This window comes from Natator depressus, chromosome 14, assembly GCF_965152275.1.
Source record: "Natator depressus isolate rNatDep1 chromosome 14, rNatDep2.hap1, whole genome shotgun sequence".
Classification (NCBI taxonomy): Eukaryota; Metazoa; Chordata; order Testudines; family Cheloniidae; genus Natator; species Natator depressus.
This window is the reverse complement of record NC_134247.1, coordinates 3447433-3469586: the sequence shown is the minus strand read 5'-3', so window position 1 is coordinate 3469586 and position 22154 is coordinate 3447433. Positions and strand designations below refer to the sequence as shown.

The 22154-nt window shown below is 51.2% G+C and overlaps 2 protein-coding genes across 3 annotated transcripts in view; both read left to right on the top strand.

The window, feature by feature from the left end:
* Positions 1 to 229: 229 nt before the first annotated feature.
* Positions 230 to 9831, top strand: RPL38 (ribosomal protein L38). The gene is made up of 5 exons (XM_074971167.1): positions 230 to 325; positions 537 to 563; positions 926 to 986; positions 3677 to 3799; positions 9752 to 9831. Exons 2-5 carry the CDS (start codon positions 561 to 563, stop codon positions 9775 to 9777), a joined length of 213 nt encoding a protein of 70 aa, XP_074827268.1. The 5' UTR covers positions 230 to 325; positions 537 to 560; the 3' UTR covers positions 9778 to 9831.
* A 9813-nt stretch (positions 9832 to 19644) lies between these two features.
* TTYH2 (tweety family member 2) overlaps positions 19645 to 22154 on the top strand; it is a 41597-nt gene continuing 39087 nt past the window's right edge. For both annotated transcript variants that reach the window (XM_074971013.1, XM_074971012.1), the window contains exon 1: positions 19645 to 19807. In XM_074971013.1, the coding sequence (XP_074827114.1) occupies positions 19673 to 19807 (135 nt within the window). In that variant the 5' untranslated portion in view covers positions 19645 to 19672. The remainder of the gene's footprint in view (positions 19808 to 22154) is intronic.

The following is a 22154-nucleotide window of genomic DNA, read 5'->3' as shown; positions in this document are numbered from 1 at the left end:
TATCATTAATTAAAATCTTAATACAATTAGTATAATTGTAATAAAAATCGATAGCACTATCCCTGGCTATTCATATCAATGAAGACAATAGCAAACACGACACCAATACCCCCCTCACAACCACACACTGTAACCCCTGTCTAAACCTAGGGTCCCAAATAAACCAGCACGTCTCCGGCTAGCCAGCCCTCCTCACTTGTCTTGCTGTGAGCGCCCCCCGGCGCCTTTTGTCTGCGCTCGGCACCAGTAGCCGCCTGGGTCTGGTTTAAGTGCCCGGATGCGGAAGTACTTGTTCCTTTTCACCACCGCGTCTGTGGCTGTCTGAGTGAGTGTCCGGGGGGTGCGGGGCTGGATCCGCCGGCATCCTCGGCGGGGCCGGGCGGGGGGGTCCCGAGGAGGGGGTGAGGGACACGGGGGAGCGGGTGTGGGGCCAGGCGGGCGGGCCCGTTGGCGGGGTGGGGGCGAGGAGGGGCGAGCTTGGGGGTTCTCAGCCCCCCCCCCCGCGCTGACGCCATCTTGGATTTTCTCTCCCGCAGGTCCCCGGAGCCCGGCCGGTCGCCATGGTGAGTCGGCACGTGGGGGTGATGGGCGCCTGGGCCTCGGGTGGGACGGGACGGCGGGCCGGGCCCTGGGGGGACCCTGCGGCGTGGCGAGGGCGGGCCGGCCCTGCGGGGAGTCTCTCCCCATCTGCTCTGGGGACCTGGGCTCACGCCCCGCTCCCCCCGTGCCCCGGAGGGTGGGCACGGGTGCGAGGGGCTGGCGGAGCGTTTCCCTGGTGCGAGCCCACTGTTGGGCAGCTGACCGGCCTAGGGCTGGCTGGCTCGGGGACACATGCTGCCTCCCGCTGCTCTCCAAGCTGAGTGGTGCTCCAGATAGGGAGTCTTCATAATAATAATTTTAAAAAATTTTTTGTACGTATTTCCAGCCTCGCAAAATCGAAGAGATCAAAGACTTCCTGCTTACAGCCAGGAGAAAGGATGCCAAATGTGAGTCGTACTGGTTGCCCGGGTGCTGGGTTGAAGTCCTACATGGGGTCTGCTTGGCTTCCATCTGTCTTCTAAAAAATTATCTCCTGTTGAAGCGCTAAAGAGGGCCCTTCTCTGTAGAAGCTGAAGGGAGGGAATCTTTTTACCCTAGTGCAGACAGAGCGCGTGGGCCCCACAGCATGTCTGCTGACTTATATGTTTAGCTATGGCCACATGGTTGTTAGGGAGCAATGTTGGGACTTAAATTTCTGGAGCCTATGAGTACATGTTAGACGATTGGTCAGGGGCTTGCCCACATGCTACAACTTCCTGTCCAAGGGCAACTGTATAGAGTCTAAGTTAGTTGACACAGGACTGACCATGAATGACTGCTCAGTGTAGATCCTGTTCACCATCATTAAGGCTACTATTCTGTCCTGGGTTCTGTGACTTTCCAGTGCCTCTGGGACTAGTTCTGGGGCACAGCTGGAGCAGATGTCAGCCCCCTGGGATGCTGGAGCAGCTGGCAGGTGTCCAGTCCCCTTGGGCTTCAGCAAGGGTCAGCCCCTACCTCAGGAACAGCAGTGGGCATGCTCTCTCTCACCCCCACCCCCAAGTATTTTTAGTAAAAGTCAAGGGCAGGTCACAGGCTTCTGTGAATTTTTGTTTATTACCCACCTGTCTGTGACTTTTACTAAAAATAACTGACAAAATCTTGTCATGTCTGCTACTAATGGGTAAATCCTGTCCCTAGCAGGGGACGTAAACCTGACTCTGGTCTAGACCCACACACTTCTGTTTGTAACAAGAGTGGGGGCTGTTCTTCCCAACACAAATGAATGTGTTAGTGACTTATTCAATTGTTTAAGATTAATATATAGTAATATTAGTATGTGTATTAAGTAGAGGTGCACTTCCTGCCCTGAGGAGCTCTGTCTTAAAGTAGTGGTTTCTCATTGGATTGGTACTTAACATGGTGACCTTGATTAAATGGTGTAAGATGGGGAGCGGAGCAAATTCTGGGATTACAATAGTTTTCTCATACCTTGTGTTGAATGCTACAAAAATAATCATCCAGGAAGTGGCAATCACTAAATAAATATAGCAGCATCTGAGCTTAAATAAAGCAAGTAGAGGCTAATTGCAGTGCCTGTTAAATAGAGAGCCTGACTGTGGTTATACCAATGTTAGTTTGTTTTTTCTTATAAACTGTGTTTGTGTTGCTTTTGTCATGACCCAAGTTCAGGACTACATTTCTCCTGCAAGAATTGATGCTATTGGGGCACCTCAAGTAGTGTAAGGAGTGCGGCTCCTTCCCTTCATGGGAATGTGGTGAACAGGGACACACAACCTTGCACTTGGGTTTTGGCAAATAAGTGATGTTGGAAACTATTTGCAACTATGGTATGATCATGTGTCTTGTCAGCTTCAGTCTAGCCTTTCAGCCACATTTTTAATATCAAAAGCTTTTCATATTCTTTTGAAAGAGGCACCATTAAATCACTCTTTTACCTGTAATTGTCGTACCTGCTATTGTTTCAGGTGGCACCTAAGATGACTATAATTGCAAAATGAGAAATGTCTCTTCGGTTTGCTTTTAGCATTTGACAGTACTTCGTGTGTGGTTTCCCAGTGGTTCTCAAACCTTTGTATTGGTGACCCCTTTCACACTGCAAGCCTCTGAGTGCAACCCCCCTTATAAATTAAAAACACTTTCACACAATTATAAATGCTGGATGCAAAGCAGGTTTTGGGGTTGGGCTGACTGCTCGCAAGCCCCACATGATGTCACGACCTAGTGTGAGAGCCCCATTTACACTGTTCCGTTCTTTGTGTGGGTCTTGCACTGCAACAAAGAGGAAAAATACTTGAAAATGGGCTTTGTAAAACCCATTATGTGAGCAAGGGGTGAGGGCATGGTGTAGTACTTGAAACATTATTATGGCTGATAGTGTCATTTTTAAAAAGCATTTCAACCAGTTCTGGGTTCTGTAAACCTCCGATAGCTTCTGTAATGCAGAACTCTTGGGGCTTTTTCATACTCTGCTTCAAGAAGGGAGGCTAAGAAGCACAGTTTCATATGTTTGAAGGAACTGTCTAGTTAAATTGGTCCTAAAAGACAAAGATGGAAAAACTGGATTTAAAGCATCTTCTGCAACCTTGGATAACTTGAATTTTATGTAAAACATGGTGGTGGAACTTGAAATGTTGTTTATGTGCAAAAAGACCATAATGGTAAATACAACCTCATAACACTTAAACTGTCTCACTCTGTTGGAATTTGTGGCACTATAAATTTCAGTTCATTAAGTTTTGTGTGTGTGTGTTGGAGGACAATAGCCTGAAATATACAGCTGTTTGCTTTGTGAAATCCTCATGTGGTCTATCCTCTTTACTGGCTGGAGTGAGTTAAATCCAGTGAAAACACTTCAGCTGCAGCTGACACTAACAAACTGATGAGGTTTTTGAGCTGGATTTTCACTTTGCCCCTTTGTGATGGCAGTAGGGTGGCCAGGGTTAGATAGTCTTGAATTCTGCTCTGCACTTAAACATTTGAGGCAGAATAACTGGTGTGCAAGGCCTTGTAGTGGGAGGGCTACTTTTTTCACTGGGTTCCTGAGACTTTCCTTGGCTGGCTGGAGTGGCTTGCAAAAGTTATTGTGTGCGCAAGGCACTAATGATGTGCTAACTCCAGCTTCTTTCTACTGCAGCTGTCAAGATCAAGAAGAACAAAGACAATGTGAAATTTAAGGTGCGTTGCAGCCGGTATCTCTACACTCTGGTTATCACAGACAAGGAGAAGGCTGAGAAATTGAAGCAGTCCCTGCCACCAGGTAACTGACTGTGGGGGAGAGTGTCCTGTATTTTATATAGCACTTTTTCAGATCTCAAAGTACTTATAACCAGCCTCTTGTGTTATCTAGAGTTACCAGTGAACTGGCACCCCTCTTTCATTGTGCCATGAGGTGGAACAGGAAAGTGGAGGCTTTGGGACCCCCTTTGTTTGCTCTATTTTTGAGAGCCTCACACTGCTAGGCTGAGCAGGGGGTGTGTGAAATGGCTCTTTCTGCGCATACAAGAGCTGCCAAAGAATACATACATGTTTGATGAAGGGTAGTGCTACATTATGGAGCACAGACCCTCGTTCTGGCTCACAGTTCATTCCCTCAGCTTGATCGGATCTGTAAGCTGTAGGTATTCGCAGTATTCTACAGTACATGAAATAGGGGAGCAGGAGACACACTGATTTGGTCAACTTACTGTACCCTCTACCCAAGAGGTGGGCAAACTATGGCCCACGGGCCACATCCGGCCCATGGGACTCTCCTGCCCGGCCCCTGAGCTCCTGGCCTGGGAGGCTAGTCCCCGGTCCCTCCCCTGCTGTTCCCCATCTCCTGCAGCCTCGCTGTGCCACCGGAGCAACGCTCTGGGCAGCCGGGCAGCGCAGTTGCAGAGCCACAGCCTGACCAAGTGCTCCGGGCGGCATGGCTGTAGCGCCGCCAGCCACTGGCCCTCCAGGCAGGGGGCAGGAGGGGTTGGATAGAGAGCAGGGGAGTTCAGGGGGTATGGATAGGGGTCGGGGTGGTCAGAGGGCAGGGAACAGGGGCGTTGGATGGGGCAAGGGTCTGGGGGGCGGGGGCAGTCAGGAATGAGCCGGGGGAGGGGGGGGGGTTGGATGGGGTGACGGGGCAGTCAGGGGTGGGGGGTCCGGGGGTGATCAGGAAGCAGGGGGTGGTGATGGGACAGGAATCCCGGGGGGGTGGTCAGGGAAAGGGAACGGGGGGTTGGATGGGGCCAGCAGGGGGTCAGAAAGGAGGCGGGGGCTGGGCCACACCTGGCTGTTTTGGGAGACACAGCCTCCCCTAACCGGCCCTCCATACAATTTTGGAAGCCCAATGTGGCCCTCAGGCGAAAAAGTCTGCCTGCCTCTTTTCTACACCTACGCGCATCCCATGCATCATTTGAGAGCTTATTATGTCTCCTTCAAGATGAGAGCATGTGGAGCTGTCAAGTGCTGCTGTTACCGTAGAAACGGATAAATGATGACACCATCAATATGTTTAAATGACAACTTTGGGGTCACAAAGAAACTCAAATTTATGTCTTGAAATGATAGTCATTAAACTAACAGAAACCAATGCAAATACTTCAAAGTGTTACAACAACAATCTAAAGGGTAAAATTTGATACAGGTAATACTGAAATGTAATAGCACTGGTGACATTTCTAGTCAACATCATCTCATTCATCATCGTGATCTCTGTCAAGAGTGTGTAGGTTACAACAGTGTGTGCAGGGAAAATTGTCCTGACTGCAACAGAGTTGATTGTCTGGCAACTGTTATTGGTTTAGGCACAAATAAGGTCTTGCTGAAGATCAGATGTCATTGGGGCCTTGAAGCATACAGGAAATAGTTCATCCACACTTTTTCCATCCATGTTGCAGTGGTGATCCAATATGTGTGCAGAGGCATCCAAATCTTTGTTTGCCAAGAGCGTGTCCTGACGTGCTCTTCAAAATGACTGACATGGTGGGAGTTTGGCCAGTGACACTTGCCTTTTTGATGGCTAGTTTGAGGCACAAGCAACTGAGGTCTTTGTGGGTCTCTCTTTCTTTCTTGCTCTGGTCATGCACTGCTACCAACTTCTTTGCTGCAGAAATTGCACCTTGTCCATCTCTCTCCCAGTTTGGCAAGGTCTCTGAAGCAGTAAGCTCCATTTGCTTTGACAATGTTAAACAGATTTTTTTTTTTTTCCCCCTAATACAAAATATGGATGACTCAGGGTCACATCCTGTTAATGTGTGTACTGCAGAAGTCAGGAGTGAGTGTGTGGAAAAGTTGCATGCACAGGTATGAGGTAATGCTAGTCAGTTGTGCTGGTAACAGTGACTGTTTCACTCCACATGTTATCTGTGTGTTCCATTTTTGGAAATTAGCGAACAGCAAGGACCAAAATATCTGAATCAGGGGACCTAATTACTACGGCTCCTTTGACACCGAGACACACACGTCATATTGGCATGTACATAATGCAGAAGCTTCCTTGTGAATACTGTACAAGCCTTAGGCTTCTTTAGCCCTCTGCGGGTGATGGACTTCACTGCTTCACTATTGGAAAAGCTTCCAGCAAGAGGGAGCGGGTGTGCTCCTGCGCTCTCAGCTGCGTATTCACAGAGGAATTTTACCAAGTGCCTGCTTGTTGCCTGCCACGTTTCTAAACTTTTTCCATGGAGGCGCAGGGTGTCCACCCATCCTCTGGTAACTCTTGCATCCAACCTTATGTCCTGTCTGGCACTGTTTTTCTGCAGTTTTCACAGAGTTACTGTTGTCATATCTGTCAGAAACTTTGATTATAGAATTAATTTTGTCAAATCCTTTTAGCGCCTGCCTCAAGTACTTAGCAGCCAATTCACTGAATGTCTGTAATTTTCTGTAGCCATGACTTGTGTGACAGCCACAGCATCTCTGATGTACACTGTGGTTTCTTTGTTGCATGCTCTTAACTCATGGATTCTTTCAGCTTGATGCCCTAATTCAGCTTTGTCAGTTCTCATTGTTCCATCAGTGTGGAAGAGGGACATAGGCACAGGTCCTATTGGGCAACTAAGAACAGTTGCCATTGAAACATCATCCCTGCATTTTCTAAGGACAGGGCTCTGTGGAAAGCAATTTGTGGACTGACAGCTGTAATGACTGTCCCTCCCTTTCTAGACTAAATGTCTGATTTCTTGGCTGGACTAAAGAAGGTACGGATCCCATCAGAAATCAAGTGCACCTCTCTCAAATCTCTCCTTTTGTTCTTCACCTACGTCTTTTGTTTTCAGTAGACTCTTGACTGATAAAACATCTGATGTACCGGTAGATATGTTGTTAAGCACGTCTGGATGTGATTCAGAGTCAAATGAGTTTGTCATTGTTACTGACAGTGGTTAGTAAGAGCTGTAACATGATCTTTATCCTTCTTCAGTGCAGGGGCAAGGACTTGTTTGTGGACTTCATTACTAGTTCTTAGGCCATTTCTTATTCTCATAGCTTTTGCGTATTCATAATTTGAATGTTACCTCTAACACTAATGCTGACCTGTGCATAAGTGTCACTGAATTAAAAAGCTAGTTCCTAGACCAGTGATTCTCAACCTATTTATCACTGTGGGCTGCATATGCAGCTGACAGCGTGTTACCTGGGCCTCAGGTTGAGAACCACAGTGTTGCTTTTCTCTCTCTTCCCCCACCCCCGCCATCCCCAGCACTTCCTGCCCAGGGACCCCCTCCACAGAGTGGGGCCAGGAGCAGAGCCCTGGGTGGAGAGCCGGGCAGCAGGGGCCCCAGACCCTACCGGGTGGCAGGGCAGCTGTGCAGCAGCCCAGACCCTAGCCTTTAGCACGCATCTGGGTTGCAACTGTATGCTAAGTGGGTTGAGAACCACTGTTCTCGACTATTTCAAAGGCTAGGACTACATGCATAGGCATTCCAGACTAGACGCTACGTTGTATGTGCAAAAGCTTACAAATGGAGCAGCATGACGTTAGGAATTCATGTACATTGTATCTATCCACTCTGCCGGACAGACTATGGACATATGCAGTCAGCTGCTACTGCTGCACAACCTTCAGTGTAAGGCTGATCTGGTCAGCAAATTCTAAGTGAAAATATCCGACTATTACAGTCACTTGTGGGATACTTGGACAATTGAGAGTCTGTGATATGAAACCAATTCATGGTAATACATGGCAAAATGTTGATAGTTGCCATTTTTTGTCACATGCCAAACAGCATTATTTGTAGGGGGGAAATTGCCCTTGCAAAACCAATGACCATCTTTATCCGGGAAACACCACATTACGGTGTGTAACTTAAACAGTAAAACCTATAGTCACTCACTGCAGTGTTTCTGGAACAGCAAAGGAGGATCAACAAAAATTATTAGGGGACTAGAACACAAGTTATGAGCAGAGGCTGAGGGAACTGGGGATGTTTAGTCTACGGAAGAGAAGAATGAGGGGGGATTTGATAGCTGCTTTCAACTACCTGAAAGGGGGTTCCAGAGAGGATGGATCTAGACTGTTCTCAGTGGTAGCAGATGACAGAACGAGGAGTAATGGTCTCAAGTTGAAGTGGGGGAGATTTAGGTTGGATACTAGGAAAAACTTTTTCACTAGGAGGGTGGTGTAACGCATTCCAGTGTTTCCTAGGGAGGTGGTGGAATCTCCTTCCTTAGAAGTTTTTAAGGTCAGGCTTGACAAAGCCCTGGCTGGGATGATTTCATTGGGGATCGGCCCTGCTTTGAGCAGGGGGTTGAACTAGATGACCTCCTGAGGCCCCTTCCAACCCTGATATTCTATGATACGTCCTCATTTTGGGTACCACTGTTTCACTGTGCCTACAGGGTTATGGCCCCACTTGATAGCCTCACATCACACCTCATCTACACATACATTAAAGAAGCTTCAAATGATATACAGCATGGGTGAGTGTAGGGTGGGGGCATTCAACTCCAAATATATGGCCCTTTTTTTTTTTTTGGAGAGGTGCCTTATGCCTTAAACATCACCTCATAGGGAGAACTACTGTGGGTGGGGTTGCCCTGTCTGTCTAATTTTGGTTCACTTAATATCACTTGAATGCTGTGCATGTCTCATTGTCTTAGGAGCTTGTTGCTTCTGGCTGTGTATCCCCTATTCCTGGTAGTTCGCTTTGTGCTTTGCCGGAGTCGAGTGTCGGAGAAGCGTCCAGCCCTGCAGTCACTGGTTTCATGTGTTAACGTAATGAAAGTGACGCTTTTTAAAGAGAGCAGGAAGAGAGCTGCTAAAATATGGGAGACACTTATGAGGCTGACCACAGGGGTCACTGTAGAAAGTAATGGTCTTCAATTAAAAGGGTGAATGAGACTATACATATGGGGTAACATGGACCAACAAGCCAAGAGGTGGTTGAGGCACCAGCAGTAGAGATCCGAGAACACCCAAAGGACTCGTCTAGAGCACTGATACTCTGGCTGTGCTCCTCCGGGAGCCCCTGGTGTCACATGCACTCGTGGGCAGAGTGTTGAACTGCAAGTCCTGCCCTGAAGGGAATGATGGAGGGACCGTAAGTGGGGAAGGAGATAATTCCCTCTTGCCACAGCTGTCTGCTACTAGGAGAGGTTCTGGTGTTGCCATAAGAATGGCCATTCTGGGTCAGACCAAAGGTCCATCTAGCCCAGTATCCTGTCTTCCAACAGTGGCCAATACCAGGTGCCCCAGAGGGAATGAGCAGAATAGGGGATGGATCACTTGATGATTCCCTATCGCCCATTCCCAGCTTCTGGCAAAGAGAGGCTAAGGACACCATCCCTGCCCATCCCATGGAGTTTCAGAGATCAACAAAACCATTCTTGATGTGTCAGCCCAATTCAAGTGGCTTTTTGGTGCTGAATTCCAGGTGGAGGGGCTAAGTGCCCTCCATTGGGGCAGCAGTGGGGTTTGCTGCCCCGCCTACTGTATGAAAATCATAGACTCTCTCCCAGTATTAATTCTGAAACAGAATATCTGGCCCTAGTCTTGCAGCATCTGAGCAACTGCTCTTGCTTTGAAAGCTATGGGAGTGAGGTCTCAAGTCTGGAGGCTCTAGGCAGGCAGAGAAATCCACTCCTGACCTGTCATTGGGGACCGCAGTCCTTTCAGCAGCTTGTCTCCAGGATGCAGTGCCCCTGTTACAGGGTTTCACAGCCAGGCAAGCAGAAATGATGAGTGTGATCGATCTCTCTTTAGCTACTCAACCTTTCTTTTTCCCTCCCTTCTCTTCAGGTTTGGCTGTGAAGGAGCTGAAATGAACCAGTCGTGCTCAGAGCTTTTCAGGTGTGAGATAATAAAAGAGGGAACTGCTCTTGCGTGTCTGGCTTCTCTTTTCTGAAGGTTGACTTGACCAACCTACTGCTGCTTATGTAACTGCTCCGGAAGGAATGTCATCGAACGGGCAGGCTCTTACCAGCTGAGCATGGCCAGGGTCCTCGTGCTACCCCAGCTGGCAGTTTGGAGTAGCTGCAGGAGCCAGGCTTGTACCACCTGTACTCCACTGAAAGAGGTGGTAGCCCAGGGCTTGCTGGCCAAAGATACATGGGTCACGTGCTGGGTCGGCCCCTCAGTCTATTCAAATGAAGTTATCATCAGCTGCCATAGGGTCTGCTTTTCATTTATCAACAGCATCCGAATGTGCTGGGTCTCTTTAGCCCAGCGCAGCCGGCACTTCTAGAAGTGAATAGAAATGGAGGCACTAACGCCAGCGTGGGAAATTGCTGCTTGACATCCCTCTCAAACCTTGCCTCTAGTACGAAGTTGGCAGGAGCTATACCGTCACACCCCTCTAGTAGAGACCCGCCTATACCAGCTACAGAACTGGAGCCAGTATAACTGCGCCTGCACCGGGGCTTGTCCTGGCAGAGCTGTCAGTTGGTGGGGGTTTCCCCCCGTGCTCCTAACTGACATGTATGCGCTGGCAAAACTGAGGGTAGGCCAGGCCTAGCTCTTTAGACTGCAGTGTGTCCACGCTCGTGCTAACGTGCAGGGAAAGCACTTGTGGCTCGCATCCCACAGGTTCACTGGCTGTAATGCCGAGATTTCCTTCCCGTAGGCTGGGGCTGCAGTTGGCCCTGTTAGTTCCGATTCTCCTGTCTAGCATTCAGTTAAGCAAAAAATGCTGCGTTCTCAGCGTGACCTGCAAAGGGCTTGGATGCCTTCGAACTCGCTGGTAGATGGGCACTAAGGCCACTCCCCCTCCCACAGGGTCTGGCTGGTGCTGCTGTACCAATCGTTACCTCAAACTGAGGAAAGAAGATGGCAAACTTGATTTTAGAGGGATAGAACCCCTTGAGCTGCCAAGCTTTCCATCCCCATGCTGAGAAGACAGTGGTGCCAGTTGCTGGCACTAAGCCTTGAGTTCTTAAGAGACATTAAGCGCGGGGGTGTTGCACCTTTGTTCTAAGAAGTTTACCCACCCAGGGCTCTGTGCACTGAACTTTCTGACAGTTCAGCGCTGGGGTTTGTGGTTTTCTGTAGTACAGACTGAACTCAGATTAGCAAGTGTCTGTGGGTTCATATGGAGGTTTGCAATCACATAGCATCCCTGCACACGGACTGATTGCATGGCAAACTGAGAGGTTTGTTGTATTTTTAGCCTTGTAGCATAGCTTAGCAGAGAGGTGGACAAACTACAGCCCATGGGAGCAGGGGGCAGTTGGATAGCGGGTAGGGTCTCGAGAGGGGGCGGTCAGGGAGCGGTTGGATAGGGCAGAGGTTCGGGGGGGGGGCACTTGGGATGGGGAGCAGGGGGAGGTAGATAGGGGGTGGAGTCCCAGGGGGCGGTTAGGAGTGGGGGTCCTGGGACGGGGTGGTTGGGACAAGGAGTGGGAGGGGGGTGTTCTGAGCTGGGTGGGGCCAGGCTGTTTGGGGAGGCACAGCCTTCCCTACCTGGCCCTCCATACAGTTTTGCACCCCAGTGTGGCCCTCAGGCCAAAAAGTTTGCCCACTCCTGGCTTAGCAGCTAGAGAACTTGGAGTTGCCAGCACCATATGACCAGCAGTCTCTCCATAACCAGTTTGGAAGCCCCTGTTTTGCGACCTTTTAGTGCTAATGCTTTTCAGAGTGGTTTGATTTTACTAAGCTTAGCCTAGCAGAACAAAGGGGTAGATGAGTGGTGGTTAAAGTGCTAGCAGAGCCTTTAACTGGCAGTAGATTCCGGCAGCGCTGATACCAGCTCTGGGCTAAGTGTCCCATGTCTCACAGAGAAGGGCACACACATGGGTGCCTCACAGCTTCTCCCCAGTTCTGAAGCCTCGCTAGCCAAATGTGGGTTGGCGAGAGGGGTTGAGCTGAATAACTTAACTGCCCAGGATAAAGAGTTCTCTGCAGCAGGCAGAGTGGATCTGCCTGTTGTCAGTGTGCTGGATTTGTGGAAATTTCCGGGTAGATTAAGCTGAGATGGCTCAACCTCACACCATGTGAGATTCAGGTCAGTGCTTTAGGTTAAGTTCCTCTTCTCTTCCCCACATATGCTGCGTTTCATCAAGAAGGCTTCCAAAGCACTCTTCCTCCTGCCAGCTGTTCTGTGCTGCTGCCAGGATTCAGGGATCTTCAAAGAATTGATCATTTCTGAGTAATATTGTTGGGCAACTCCTATGTAGTACAAGCTGCCACTAGGTGGCACCATACAATAATAAGTGCAAATTAAGACATTTGCAGTGTTATAGCCTTGTTGGTCCCAAGAGATATGAGAGAGAAGGTGGGTGAGGTAAAATCTTTTATTGGACCAGCTGCCACTCGTGCAAAAGACAAGCTATCAAGTGCCCCAGAAAGGCATGAAAGCTTGTCTCTTTCACCAACAGAAGGTTGTCCAATACAAGAAAATACCTCACCAACCTTGTCTCTTGCAAATTTTACATGCATCTTGAGCAGGGAGCTGAGAGAGCTCAGAAAGACCACGTGCCAGACGAGTGAATATATAATTTTGTCCCTGGGAGAAATTGGCCGTTCTGCTGCTGTGAAATGGAGAATCTGCATGGGCTAGTAGAAGATTACAGGAGGAAAAAGAACCAGTGACAATCTTCATATTTTTTTTAATAGATTGATTTTAATGTCTATGCATCCAGCGATGCATTTTTGTCCTTCCCATCCTGTGGTCCCCAGCTGCCTGGCATGTTCTCATTAAAACAGCATAAAAGCTCCAAAGAGCGGTGGGTTAGTCTGTGCTCCCTGGTAGATCACTTAAATTGTCTCAGGAGAAGTCGCACAGTTGACGTCTCATTTCTTGACAGCATTTTTCTGCTGTATTTGAACTCTGAATGGGCTTGCGTGAGTGTTTCTGTTCAAGTGTCTCATTAAAATTGCCTTCCTTTTACTGGGGACAGAGCTTAAATTGTCCTTAATCACGCATGATCTGTGCTTCCTGGGGGCTGGCCTTATGTTGTGAACATTGCTTTTGCAACAGAACGGGCTGGGATCTTAATGTTACAATTTTTGGTGAAAAATCATAACCCTAAAATCACAGAATTGTGATTTTTTTCATGTGAGTTAGTAATAGCCATACTTCTAACCGCAGACACGGTAAACTAGCTCTAAATCAGGAACTAGGACAGGGGGAAAAAAAAGAGAGCTCTAAAGAATAAACCCTGACAAAGGACAGTATTTTATCAAGGATGTGTGGTGACAATATAAACCACATGAGAAACTAGATGCATTCATCAGAACCACAGATATGATATATAGAGTATCTTCTATGCTGCTGTAATTTACTGTTTATAATATCCCAGCATGAGCGAGATGTTGTGTTGCTTATTAAAACAATTGATTAGAAGGTGTGTAGGAGCAAGTGGGGGTAAGCTGGGGTAAGGGCCATCTGGCTAGTCAAGCAACTGCCATTCTTCAGAAAGCAGCCCAGCATCTGAAGAATGGTTATTACAGCGAATTCATTACATCAGCCTGGAGATTATGACATCCTGCTGCAGAGTCTTGAAATTGACACTGTTAGGCATGGGTGTAGGAAGCAATAAAAGTGGAGTGAAGCAACTGTGTCCCATGCGTCTCTCAGAGGCTGGGGGTGAGGAAGACTTATGGGGTCGGCAGGTTAATTTCCTGGCACCCGTGACAGGATGGTTTCTGGCAGTGGAGTCTCAAGATCTCTGCGGTCTGGTTGTAGAAATAAAACCACTTTGAGCCCAGGTAGCTATGCTGCAGATCCGCCCCCTTCCAGTGCAAGCCATAACGAGCATGCAAGTCCTCTAGCACCCCACCTACTCCACTCATTGATCCTTTCCGATATCTACTATCTCCCTGAACAACCAGTGGACACCCTTGAACTCCAGCCTCTGTGGATTGGTATTAATGTGTTTCAGTGTGGAGTGGGGGGGGGGGGACAGTAAGCGAGGGATGGTGTAAGATTGCAAACAGCAGCTGCTAGATGTGTGTTCTGTAATCTTTAGGAAAAGGTGATCAAATGAGTGTAGGTAAGATGCTGAATGACTTAACTGCTTACTTCCTAGCCTCTCACGGCTTGCAGAGGTGCGCTCTGTGGTCCAGCAACCTTTTTAAATCCAGTGTTAGCAAAGTTTCTTGTTTGGGCCTTTCCCTGGCTTAATATATATGACCGTTGTTGTTCACGTGGGATGCAAGCTGGGTGGAGACGTGTTTTTAACCATATTCAGCAGAGCCAGGCCTCCTGCATTCACCTACCAGAGCCCCCCTGCATGTGCCTTCACGTTCCGGGCTGCGCTTTGGGATGCATGCTACGGCCTCCAATTGTCCAACCTTTTTTTCAGCTTTTGTCCCAGAGCCGGTGTCGTCTCTGCACACCGGATGCCCGGGCTGGGGGAGCCTGTCTTTGGTTCTGACAGTTTCCTTTTCAAAGGCACACGGAGCTGGAAGTGTAACGAGTGGAGGCTGTAGGCGGGTCCAGGAGCTTTGCTGAGGCCTGGAGCCATGGCACTGTATGTGCAGCTAAATTGTTGTTTCCCAGCCCAGCTGAATCGCTCCTACCCCTGCAGGAAGCCTCAGACAATTTGTAGCTGTCCTTGGTGTTCTTTTCAACTGCAACTTCAGGATGTGGCAAGTGCCAGTTCAAAGGTGATCATGGGGTGGTGAAAACAGGACTTAGACTAGGCCCTTTGGGTTCTCTGCTCTTCCCAGCTCCAGGGCTCAGTGAGGGCGGATGCTTTTGGCTTGGAACAGCCTGTGAACTCCCCCTGCAAAGCAATTCCCAAAGGCGGTTCCCTTCCGTCTGTGTCTGAGATTTAATTTGTTGCTGTGCTTTGAGATCTACAGATGGAGTAAAATGTGATCAAGATTGGTACGCTGTAAGGCATTCTTCACCTCTCCTTCCTGTGGGGGAACCCCCACACGATCTGACCAGTCAGGCTGATCCTGCAACTCCATTTCTGTTATGGATCCTTTACAAAACTGAGGTTATTGGTTCTGAGAGCATCTCCCCTCTCCAAGCCTTCATAGGGGAGGGTCTGACTGCATGGCTGGGCTAATAACGCATTTGCTCCCTGCCAGCGTGTGGGCTTTCATTTCACTCATTTTCTCATTGTCCTGGAAAAGGACAAGTCCTTTGTTTAATCAGCTACCTAAAATGTGACATTCAGATTCTGCAATCTCAGGCTTCTCCCAGGGGAAGGCACTGCCAAGCTGAACTCATTAGGTAAGCAAGTGCGAGCAAAGGATGGCAAGTAAAGCTCATTTGTATCCACTGTGGTGTTTACTTCCACGCAGCCTAGAAACGGCTTTCACCCCCACATCAGAGAGCCGCCTCATCTAGCTGTCAGCGCTCAGGGAGGAAGTTAACCCCTTCTTCCCCCACCCCCGCGTGTGCGCACACACACACTCTCATACTTCTCTGTCTTCCTTAGTCTGCTAGTGAGTGCATGAGACTGCTCGGACACTACTGGCCCTTGCAGTGTTGCCCAGAGGATTCAGGGGGCCTGGGGCAAAGCAATTTCGGGGGCCCTTCCATAAAAACAAGTTGCAATACTATAATATTCTGTGGGGGCCTGGGGCAAATTGCCCCACTTGCCCCTCCCCTCTGGGCGGCCCTGGGCCCTTGCCCTTATGGAACGGGGGCAGGGGGGTGACTCGGACAGGCAACTCTGCACACGTTTCCCCCTCCCCATCTGCAAAGCACCATCAGTCTGATTCTCCGATTTCAAAAGCTAAACCCCGGTCCTCTGGCGCTGGGCCTGTCAGTCCTACAAGGCCTAGAACCACGATTCTCATGCAACTCTGCCCGGCCTTCCACCTTCTAAACAGCAGGGTCACGAGGAACCACTAGCAAGAGGAAGCTTCTTTTTGTTTCAGGCCGGTTCCTGTGTTTTAGTACGTAAGTCATCCGTGTAGTTAGCAGGCCAAATTCTACTGGGGTGCGACTCCAGCCAGGCCAGAGGCTGCATGGGATCTGCGGCGTGCTTTGGCCGTTTGGGTCTCTGCGTGTGGCTCTTATGCTAACACCGTGTCTGTGGAAAACGATAGCTTCTTCTCTTTTCAAGGTGACCTCCCCTGGCTTTTGCTAAGCAGTTGGGTCTCTGCCTGCCCTTGCTGCTGTATGGTGGCAAAAGATGGGTCCAGGGTAGCGTTCACACAGGAAAAAGCCCTTTTCTCTGCTTCATCTGTACGGTAGTGTCTGGTCTAAGTTTAGGAGCAGGATGTCGAGGCCTCAGGCCATTTCTATGATAGCTCTCAAAGCCCACCACCGTGGGGGAGGCCAGGATGTGTATCGTTAACAAAGCTGTCCTTTCTCCACGTCTTTGTTAGTTATGGGTGTTAAAAACAAGCTCTAAAGACTCAGACTAAAAATCTTTTCCCCGATGTCTGGGCTCTCGCCCCAGGGGCTGCCAGGACATGACTAGATCTCTATCTGAGGCAGGCCAGATAAGTCCCCCCCCCATTACCATAATAGATGAAAATCTCACAACCTTTACTGTCTTTATCCTTCCAACCCCCCTCCCCCCCCCCGGGTGGCAGGGCTATTATCACTTTCACAGATGGGGAAACCGAGGCACAGAGTGGCTAAACGGCTCACACAAGGAGCCTACAGCAGAGCAGTGTCTCATGTCCACTGGACCATCCTTCCTCCCAAGTTTCCACTGGCTCCGGACTCTTCCATCCCAGCCACAGCCTGAGTTTCAAGGGAAAGAACAAAAGATTATTTATTTAGATAAAACCCTCCAAGCCTCCTTTGTCCATTAGAAAGAAGCAAACTCTAGCCTGAGCCTATTCCGTGTTCCTTGCGTGCCCTTCCTGCCCTTTGTTACCTGCAGAATCTAAAACACTTTTCCCTTTTGGTTTTTTTTTTTTTTTTTAAATGCAGTTTCTCACTCTCTCCTTTTGGAGGTGTCCCCAGCATCCTGGCAGGCCCGGCTAGGCCGTTAACGGGCTTCTGACTGCCCCAGCCACTGCAAAGGTGCCTGTTGCAATCCTCCATCCCGCTCACCTCCACAAGATGCTAACGCCAGGGCCTCATTCCGTTGACTTCACTGTGGGGTGACCAGACGTCCGATATTAGGGGCTTTGTCTTCTATAGGCAACCTCTTACCCTTCCCCCCAATCCCAATTTTTCACCCTTGCTGCCTGGTCACCCTACTTCACTGCCCCGGAAGGGCACAAACGCTCAGCGAGAGTCTGAGCTCTTTGGGGAAACACCTCGTCGCACCTCCCTTTCCTGCAAAAATAGGCTCTTGGCTTAGTCCCCCTGCTGCCTCCCTACCCAGGATTTCTTTGCCCATGGCCCCTTAGCACCTCTCCTTCCTTGCTAGTCTCTCATCTCCTGGGTCGTTCCCTTTGGAAGAGGGGCCCGGGCCGCTTTGTTTAAAAAATAAGTCGTTCAATGACTCTATTAGCTGGAAGAAAGAGACACCCATTCCGTTCTCTGCTGCCGCGTTTGTGTATCACAGCAGGGAGTTCTCCGGTGGAGTCAGTCGGCGCTTAATTGGAGCTGCACCTTTAGAGCTGAACGCTTCCTATTGAAAAACAACACGGCTCCTACCCCTTACTCTGCTTGGCCTTCCTAGATTTAAGGCTTGAAGAGCCCATTATGATCTCTAGTCTGATCTCTGTCCACAGGCCAGAGAATGTCACCCAATGGTTCCTGTATCAAGCCCATGACTTCTAGCTGAGCCCCTTCTGCTGGTATCTCTGGGCAATCTGATGCCAGATAATTAATTGCTATTGGTTAATTTCCAGCATACCACTCAGCACTGCATCAAATACAAACATCAGCAACAGCACTGAGACCATTTCAGGTGCAATTACCTTAGCTACTCCCACCTCGTTGTCGCACAGGGGCAAGGGCGGCGGGTATCGTAGGCCAGGGGAGGCTAAACCTCCCCAACCCAGGCCGTGGTCCTGCCCATACTCCGCCCCAAGGATCTGCCCTTCCTCCCCCTCTCCCCTAAAGCTGGCTGGAGTTTGGCTTGGGGCAGTTGGGGAGGGCTGGCTGGCGGCTTGGGGCAGGGGGCTCCTCTAGCCACAGGGGGTGTGTGGGGCTCAGGCCTCCAGCTTTGGGGGGGGGGCACTCCAGCCGTGGGGGCGGGGCCTTGGGCAGAAGGGGCAGGGCCGGGGGGCTAGCCTCCCCTACGGGGTTCACCTGCTGCCCACGCACAGGGGTTGATATTCCGAATGAGAAAGAGGGAAGAAAAGCCAGAGAAAGGACAAGAAAAAATTTAAATGTGTGCTCCTTGAAACAATGCTCCTGCTGGTAGAAGCAGAGCCAAGTGCTGCGCACTGCAGATGGGGGGCAGAGGGCTAGGAAGGGTGTGACGTTCCCCTCTGGTGGTGTCAGGACCAGTGATCTGCTAGGCCGCTCCAATCCTTGACTCTGGGAGCCAGCCTGACCCTGCTCTGCTGTGAGAACCCCCACTCCTGGGCTGTTCTCACAAAGCCTCTGGCATGTCAGCTGCTCCCAGCTACTTGCAACCGAATGACACGAGCCAATATCTCCGGTCCCAGCACCAACCCTGGGAACCTCCGTCTTGCAGTGTCCAGTTATGCCCGCTGGACGCTGCAAGCTTATAGGAGTTCATCAATTTTACAAAGAAATTGATATGCACCAGGCTTGTTCTCCCAAGGGGAGCCTCTGACATGCTTCAAACCAAACACTGCTTCAGGTAGAATAAACAAACAGATGTATTAACTATAAAAACAGATTTTAAGTGATTATAAGTCAAAGCATAACAAGACAAATCTGGTCAAATTAAATAAAAGCAAAACGCATTCTGAGCTGATCTTAACACTTCCATAGAATCAGAGAAGATTAGGGTTGGAGGAGACCTCAGGAGGTCATCTAGTCCAGCCCCCTGCTTTCTATGTCTTTAAAAACTTAGATGCTTCTCACCACAGGCTGGCTGGTTACTTTTCAGGCAGGCTCTCCCCTGTGATCAGCGTTTCAGTCGCTTGGCGGTGGTGGTGTCTGTAGATGTAGGCAGAAGAGAGCGAGCAGGGCAACATGTCTCTCCCTTTTATCATGTCCTTTCCTTCCTCCTGGCTTTGCCCCCCCCCCCCCTCAGGGCCAAGTGAGCATTACCTCATCGCACTCCCAGACTGCCCAAAGGAAGGGGGGGACTCCCTCCAGGGTCTAACAGATTCTTTTGTTGCTGCCTAAGCCCGTGTCCATTGTTCCTGTGAGGCTGGGCTGGGTTTGTCCCCTCCATGCCCTGACGAGGTGTGAACTGCCCCTCTGTTCCTGGAGACTGTTTGCAGGGGCTTGCTTTAAGCCATGAGGATACGTTTTCAGCCTCGTAACTACACACAGGAAATTATAACCTGTAACCTCGCTAGACCAGCCCTGCGCAGTGCATCGTGAGCCTTCCGCAGACACCCACCCACGGCAAACTTCGCGCTGGCTGCCACACGATCCTTTTATAACGATGAACGTGGGGGCGTAGGGTGCTCCCCGCAGGTACAGCGCGTCACAAAGGGCCCTTAGAGGGAGAAGGGGCAGGCTCTGAGCTCCGTTTTCTTGCTTCAGAAACCATTTGGAAGCAGCCAGCACCAGGAAAACAAGAGTTCAGTCCCCCTGGGGTTCTGGGCGGGGGGTCCCAGCCGCTGTGCGCGGTGCGGGCGGGGCCGGGGACCGGGCTGCGGGGGGCGGGGCGGGGCCTGGCGCTGGAGGCGGGGCCTGGCGGGGGGCGGGGCCGGGGCCGGGCGCTGGAGCCGAGCGCGGCGGGCGGAGGAGCCGGTCCCGGAGCCATGGCCCTGCCGGCCGCGCGCGCCGACTACCTGGTGCCCTGGTGGGCCGCCTGGCTGCACCGCTTCCCGCACGTGAGCCTGCGGCTGCAGCCCGTGCCCAGCGCCTTCCGCCCGCAGCAGCCCGACTACCAGCAGGTGGGTCCGGCCCCGCCTCCGCCTCCCCCCGTGCCCTCCCCCGGTGCACCCGGGCCCTCCCCCCGTCCTCCCTCCGTGCCCCCAACCTCTCCCCCCGGTGCCCCCGGACCGTCCTCCCTCCGTGCCCCCCGCCCCCTCCCCCGGTGCACCCGGGCCCTCCCCCCGTCCTCCCTCCGTGCCCCCCGCCCCTCCCCCCGCTGCCCCCGGACCCTCCTACCCGCCTTCCTCCGTGCCCCCAACCTCTCCCCCCGGTGCACCCGGACCCCCCTCCCGTCCTCCCTCCGTGTCCCCAGCCCCCTCCCCCCGGTGCACCCGGACCCCCCCGTTCTCCCTCTGTGCACCTGTCCCCCTGGACTCTCCTCCCTCTTCCCCCCCTCCTCCCGACAACCCCAGTGCACCCAGTCCCCCTCCTCCCTGCTGGCAGCCCCTGTACACCCTCCGTCAACCCGTCCCCTCCCCGCCTGGCATCCCCGGTGCACCCAGCTCCCCTCCTCCCTAACAACACTCGGGCTTGGGGCATCCCCCAGGCACGTGAGCCCCAGCTCCGTTCACCACCCCCTCAGCCCTTGTCCCAGTGCACCCCGTCAATCCTTCCACCCTTAGCACCTCCCCTGGACACCCCTCCCCACCCTGTGCATTGCAAGCCCCAGTGCAGTCAAGTCCCACCTGCCATCTCAGGGCCATTCTTCCTGTGTAACCCCCCCAGCCACAGTGCAACCCTCTGCACACTGCGAACCTGGGGGTCACCCCAGTGCACCCTTGTGTGCTGCCAACTTCCCTGGGGCAGCACCCTCTCTGCCCCCATGTGCCAATTCTCTGGCGCGCTAACCCCATGCCCAGGGCATTCTGCGTGCGCCCTACCCTCCGCCTCGCCAGCATCCCCGCGAGCTCGCCAGCTCCTCAGGTGACCAGACAGCAAGTATGAAAAATCGGGAAGCCTCGGTACCACCCATAAGACCCTCAATAGAATGAATGTATCCCAGGCCTTCCCCCAAATCTGTCCTCTGCACCCAGCCTGGCCCTGGCTCTGAACCCTTCCCAACCTAGCTGGGCTTTGTCTGTAGGGCTGTGTGGAGGGGGGATGGGGAATCGCCTTTGAAAAGTTTCAGTCTGGTTGCAAAATGGATTTGCTGAGAATCAGAGGGAGCTCTGGTTATGGGAGGAGGGACCCACCTCTGCTTCCCATGGGACAATTTCCAATTCCCATGTAGCTTTTCCCTTCACGCTCCTGCTGCATGTGGATCTTTTGTTTGCTCTTAAAAAAAAATAAAAAAAAGAGCGAGAGGTTGGAGCCGATATTTATCTCTGGGGGGTCCTTCTCGGGGGGAACCTGTAGGGTAGGCAGAGAATACTTATTTCTAGGCCACGGATGGCATGGCACCCTGTGTGTCCCCCCACACCCCACTCCCCGAGTCCTGCAGATTACGCTGTAGCCTGAAATGGTATTTACAAAGGTAGCGGCTCTTTCCTCCTAACCACACTTGCTTGTGGGCAAGTATCAGAGATTGACTCAGTGGTGTTGAAGTTGGTACCCGTTCTGTTTGTTGTTGCTGAGTGTCTGAGCGTGGCCGGCTGCAGGGAGTTGCTAGCCAGGGCCAGCGTTTTAGGGGTTGTGTGCTCATTAAAGGTTTGGCCGAACTTAGTTATTGAGAGAAGAAAATCTGCAAACTGTTTCTTAAAATGCCAAGTTCTTCTCTTTCCAGTGAAACATCCCCTTGCAGGGTTTGCAACCCAAGCCTTGCACCAGTCTGGGAAGAAAAGCAGAAATGGCAACTCTCTAGTCAGTCTCTCTTCCGTGAATGAAGGGGGGAAGCAAACAAAGGGGCGTTAAATCACTGCTTCTCCTCTGCTCTCCTTGGGCCTCTAAAGCGTTGGATTCCATTCGTGCCACCCAGAAACCTGCGCACTCTTGTGCTAGCGGGGCTTTTGTCGCACTCCTCTGAACACAGCCCACGATAGGGAAGTGGTCAGTCTTTGTAAAGTTAGGTTTTGCCTGGACCAAGTGTTGTGGCCAGTGGGAAGCTGGCCAGGTGTTCTCCTGCCCTTTGGTGTTTTCAGACCGTTTGTAGGTGCAAGGAGTGATCGGGTGGAGTAGCCGTTTACACGCCATCTGCCCTCCGGACATGCTCCTAGCCAGGGTTATGAGATGTGCTGTACGAGGGGTACTTGAGTTCGTCATCTTCTGGAGCCCCCTTCACGCAGCTCTCAGGGCAGGTACTGTGCTGTACACCCACTCCCCCGCCCCCCCCACTCTTCCAGTGCGGCAAGATGCGTGGAGGGGGGCTTCTTTCCTGTCAAAGCAAAGCAGAGGATGCAGCTGGTGACAGAGGGATACTGGAAAGCGGGG

Coding starts and splice junctions, on each gene's coding strand:
- RPL38 (XM_074971167.1), top strand. Junction 987..3,676: donor CAGGAGAAAGGATGCCAAAT/GTGAGTCGTACT, acceptor TTTCTACTGCAG/CTGTCAAGATCAAGAAGAAC. Junction 3,800..9,751: donor GAAGCAGTCCCTGCCACCAG/GTAACTGACTGT, acceptor CCTTCTCTTCAG/GTTTGGCTGTGAAGGAGCTG.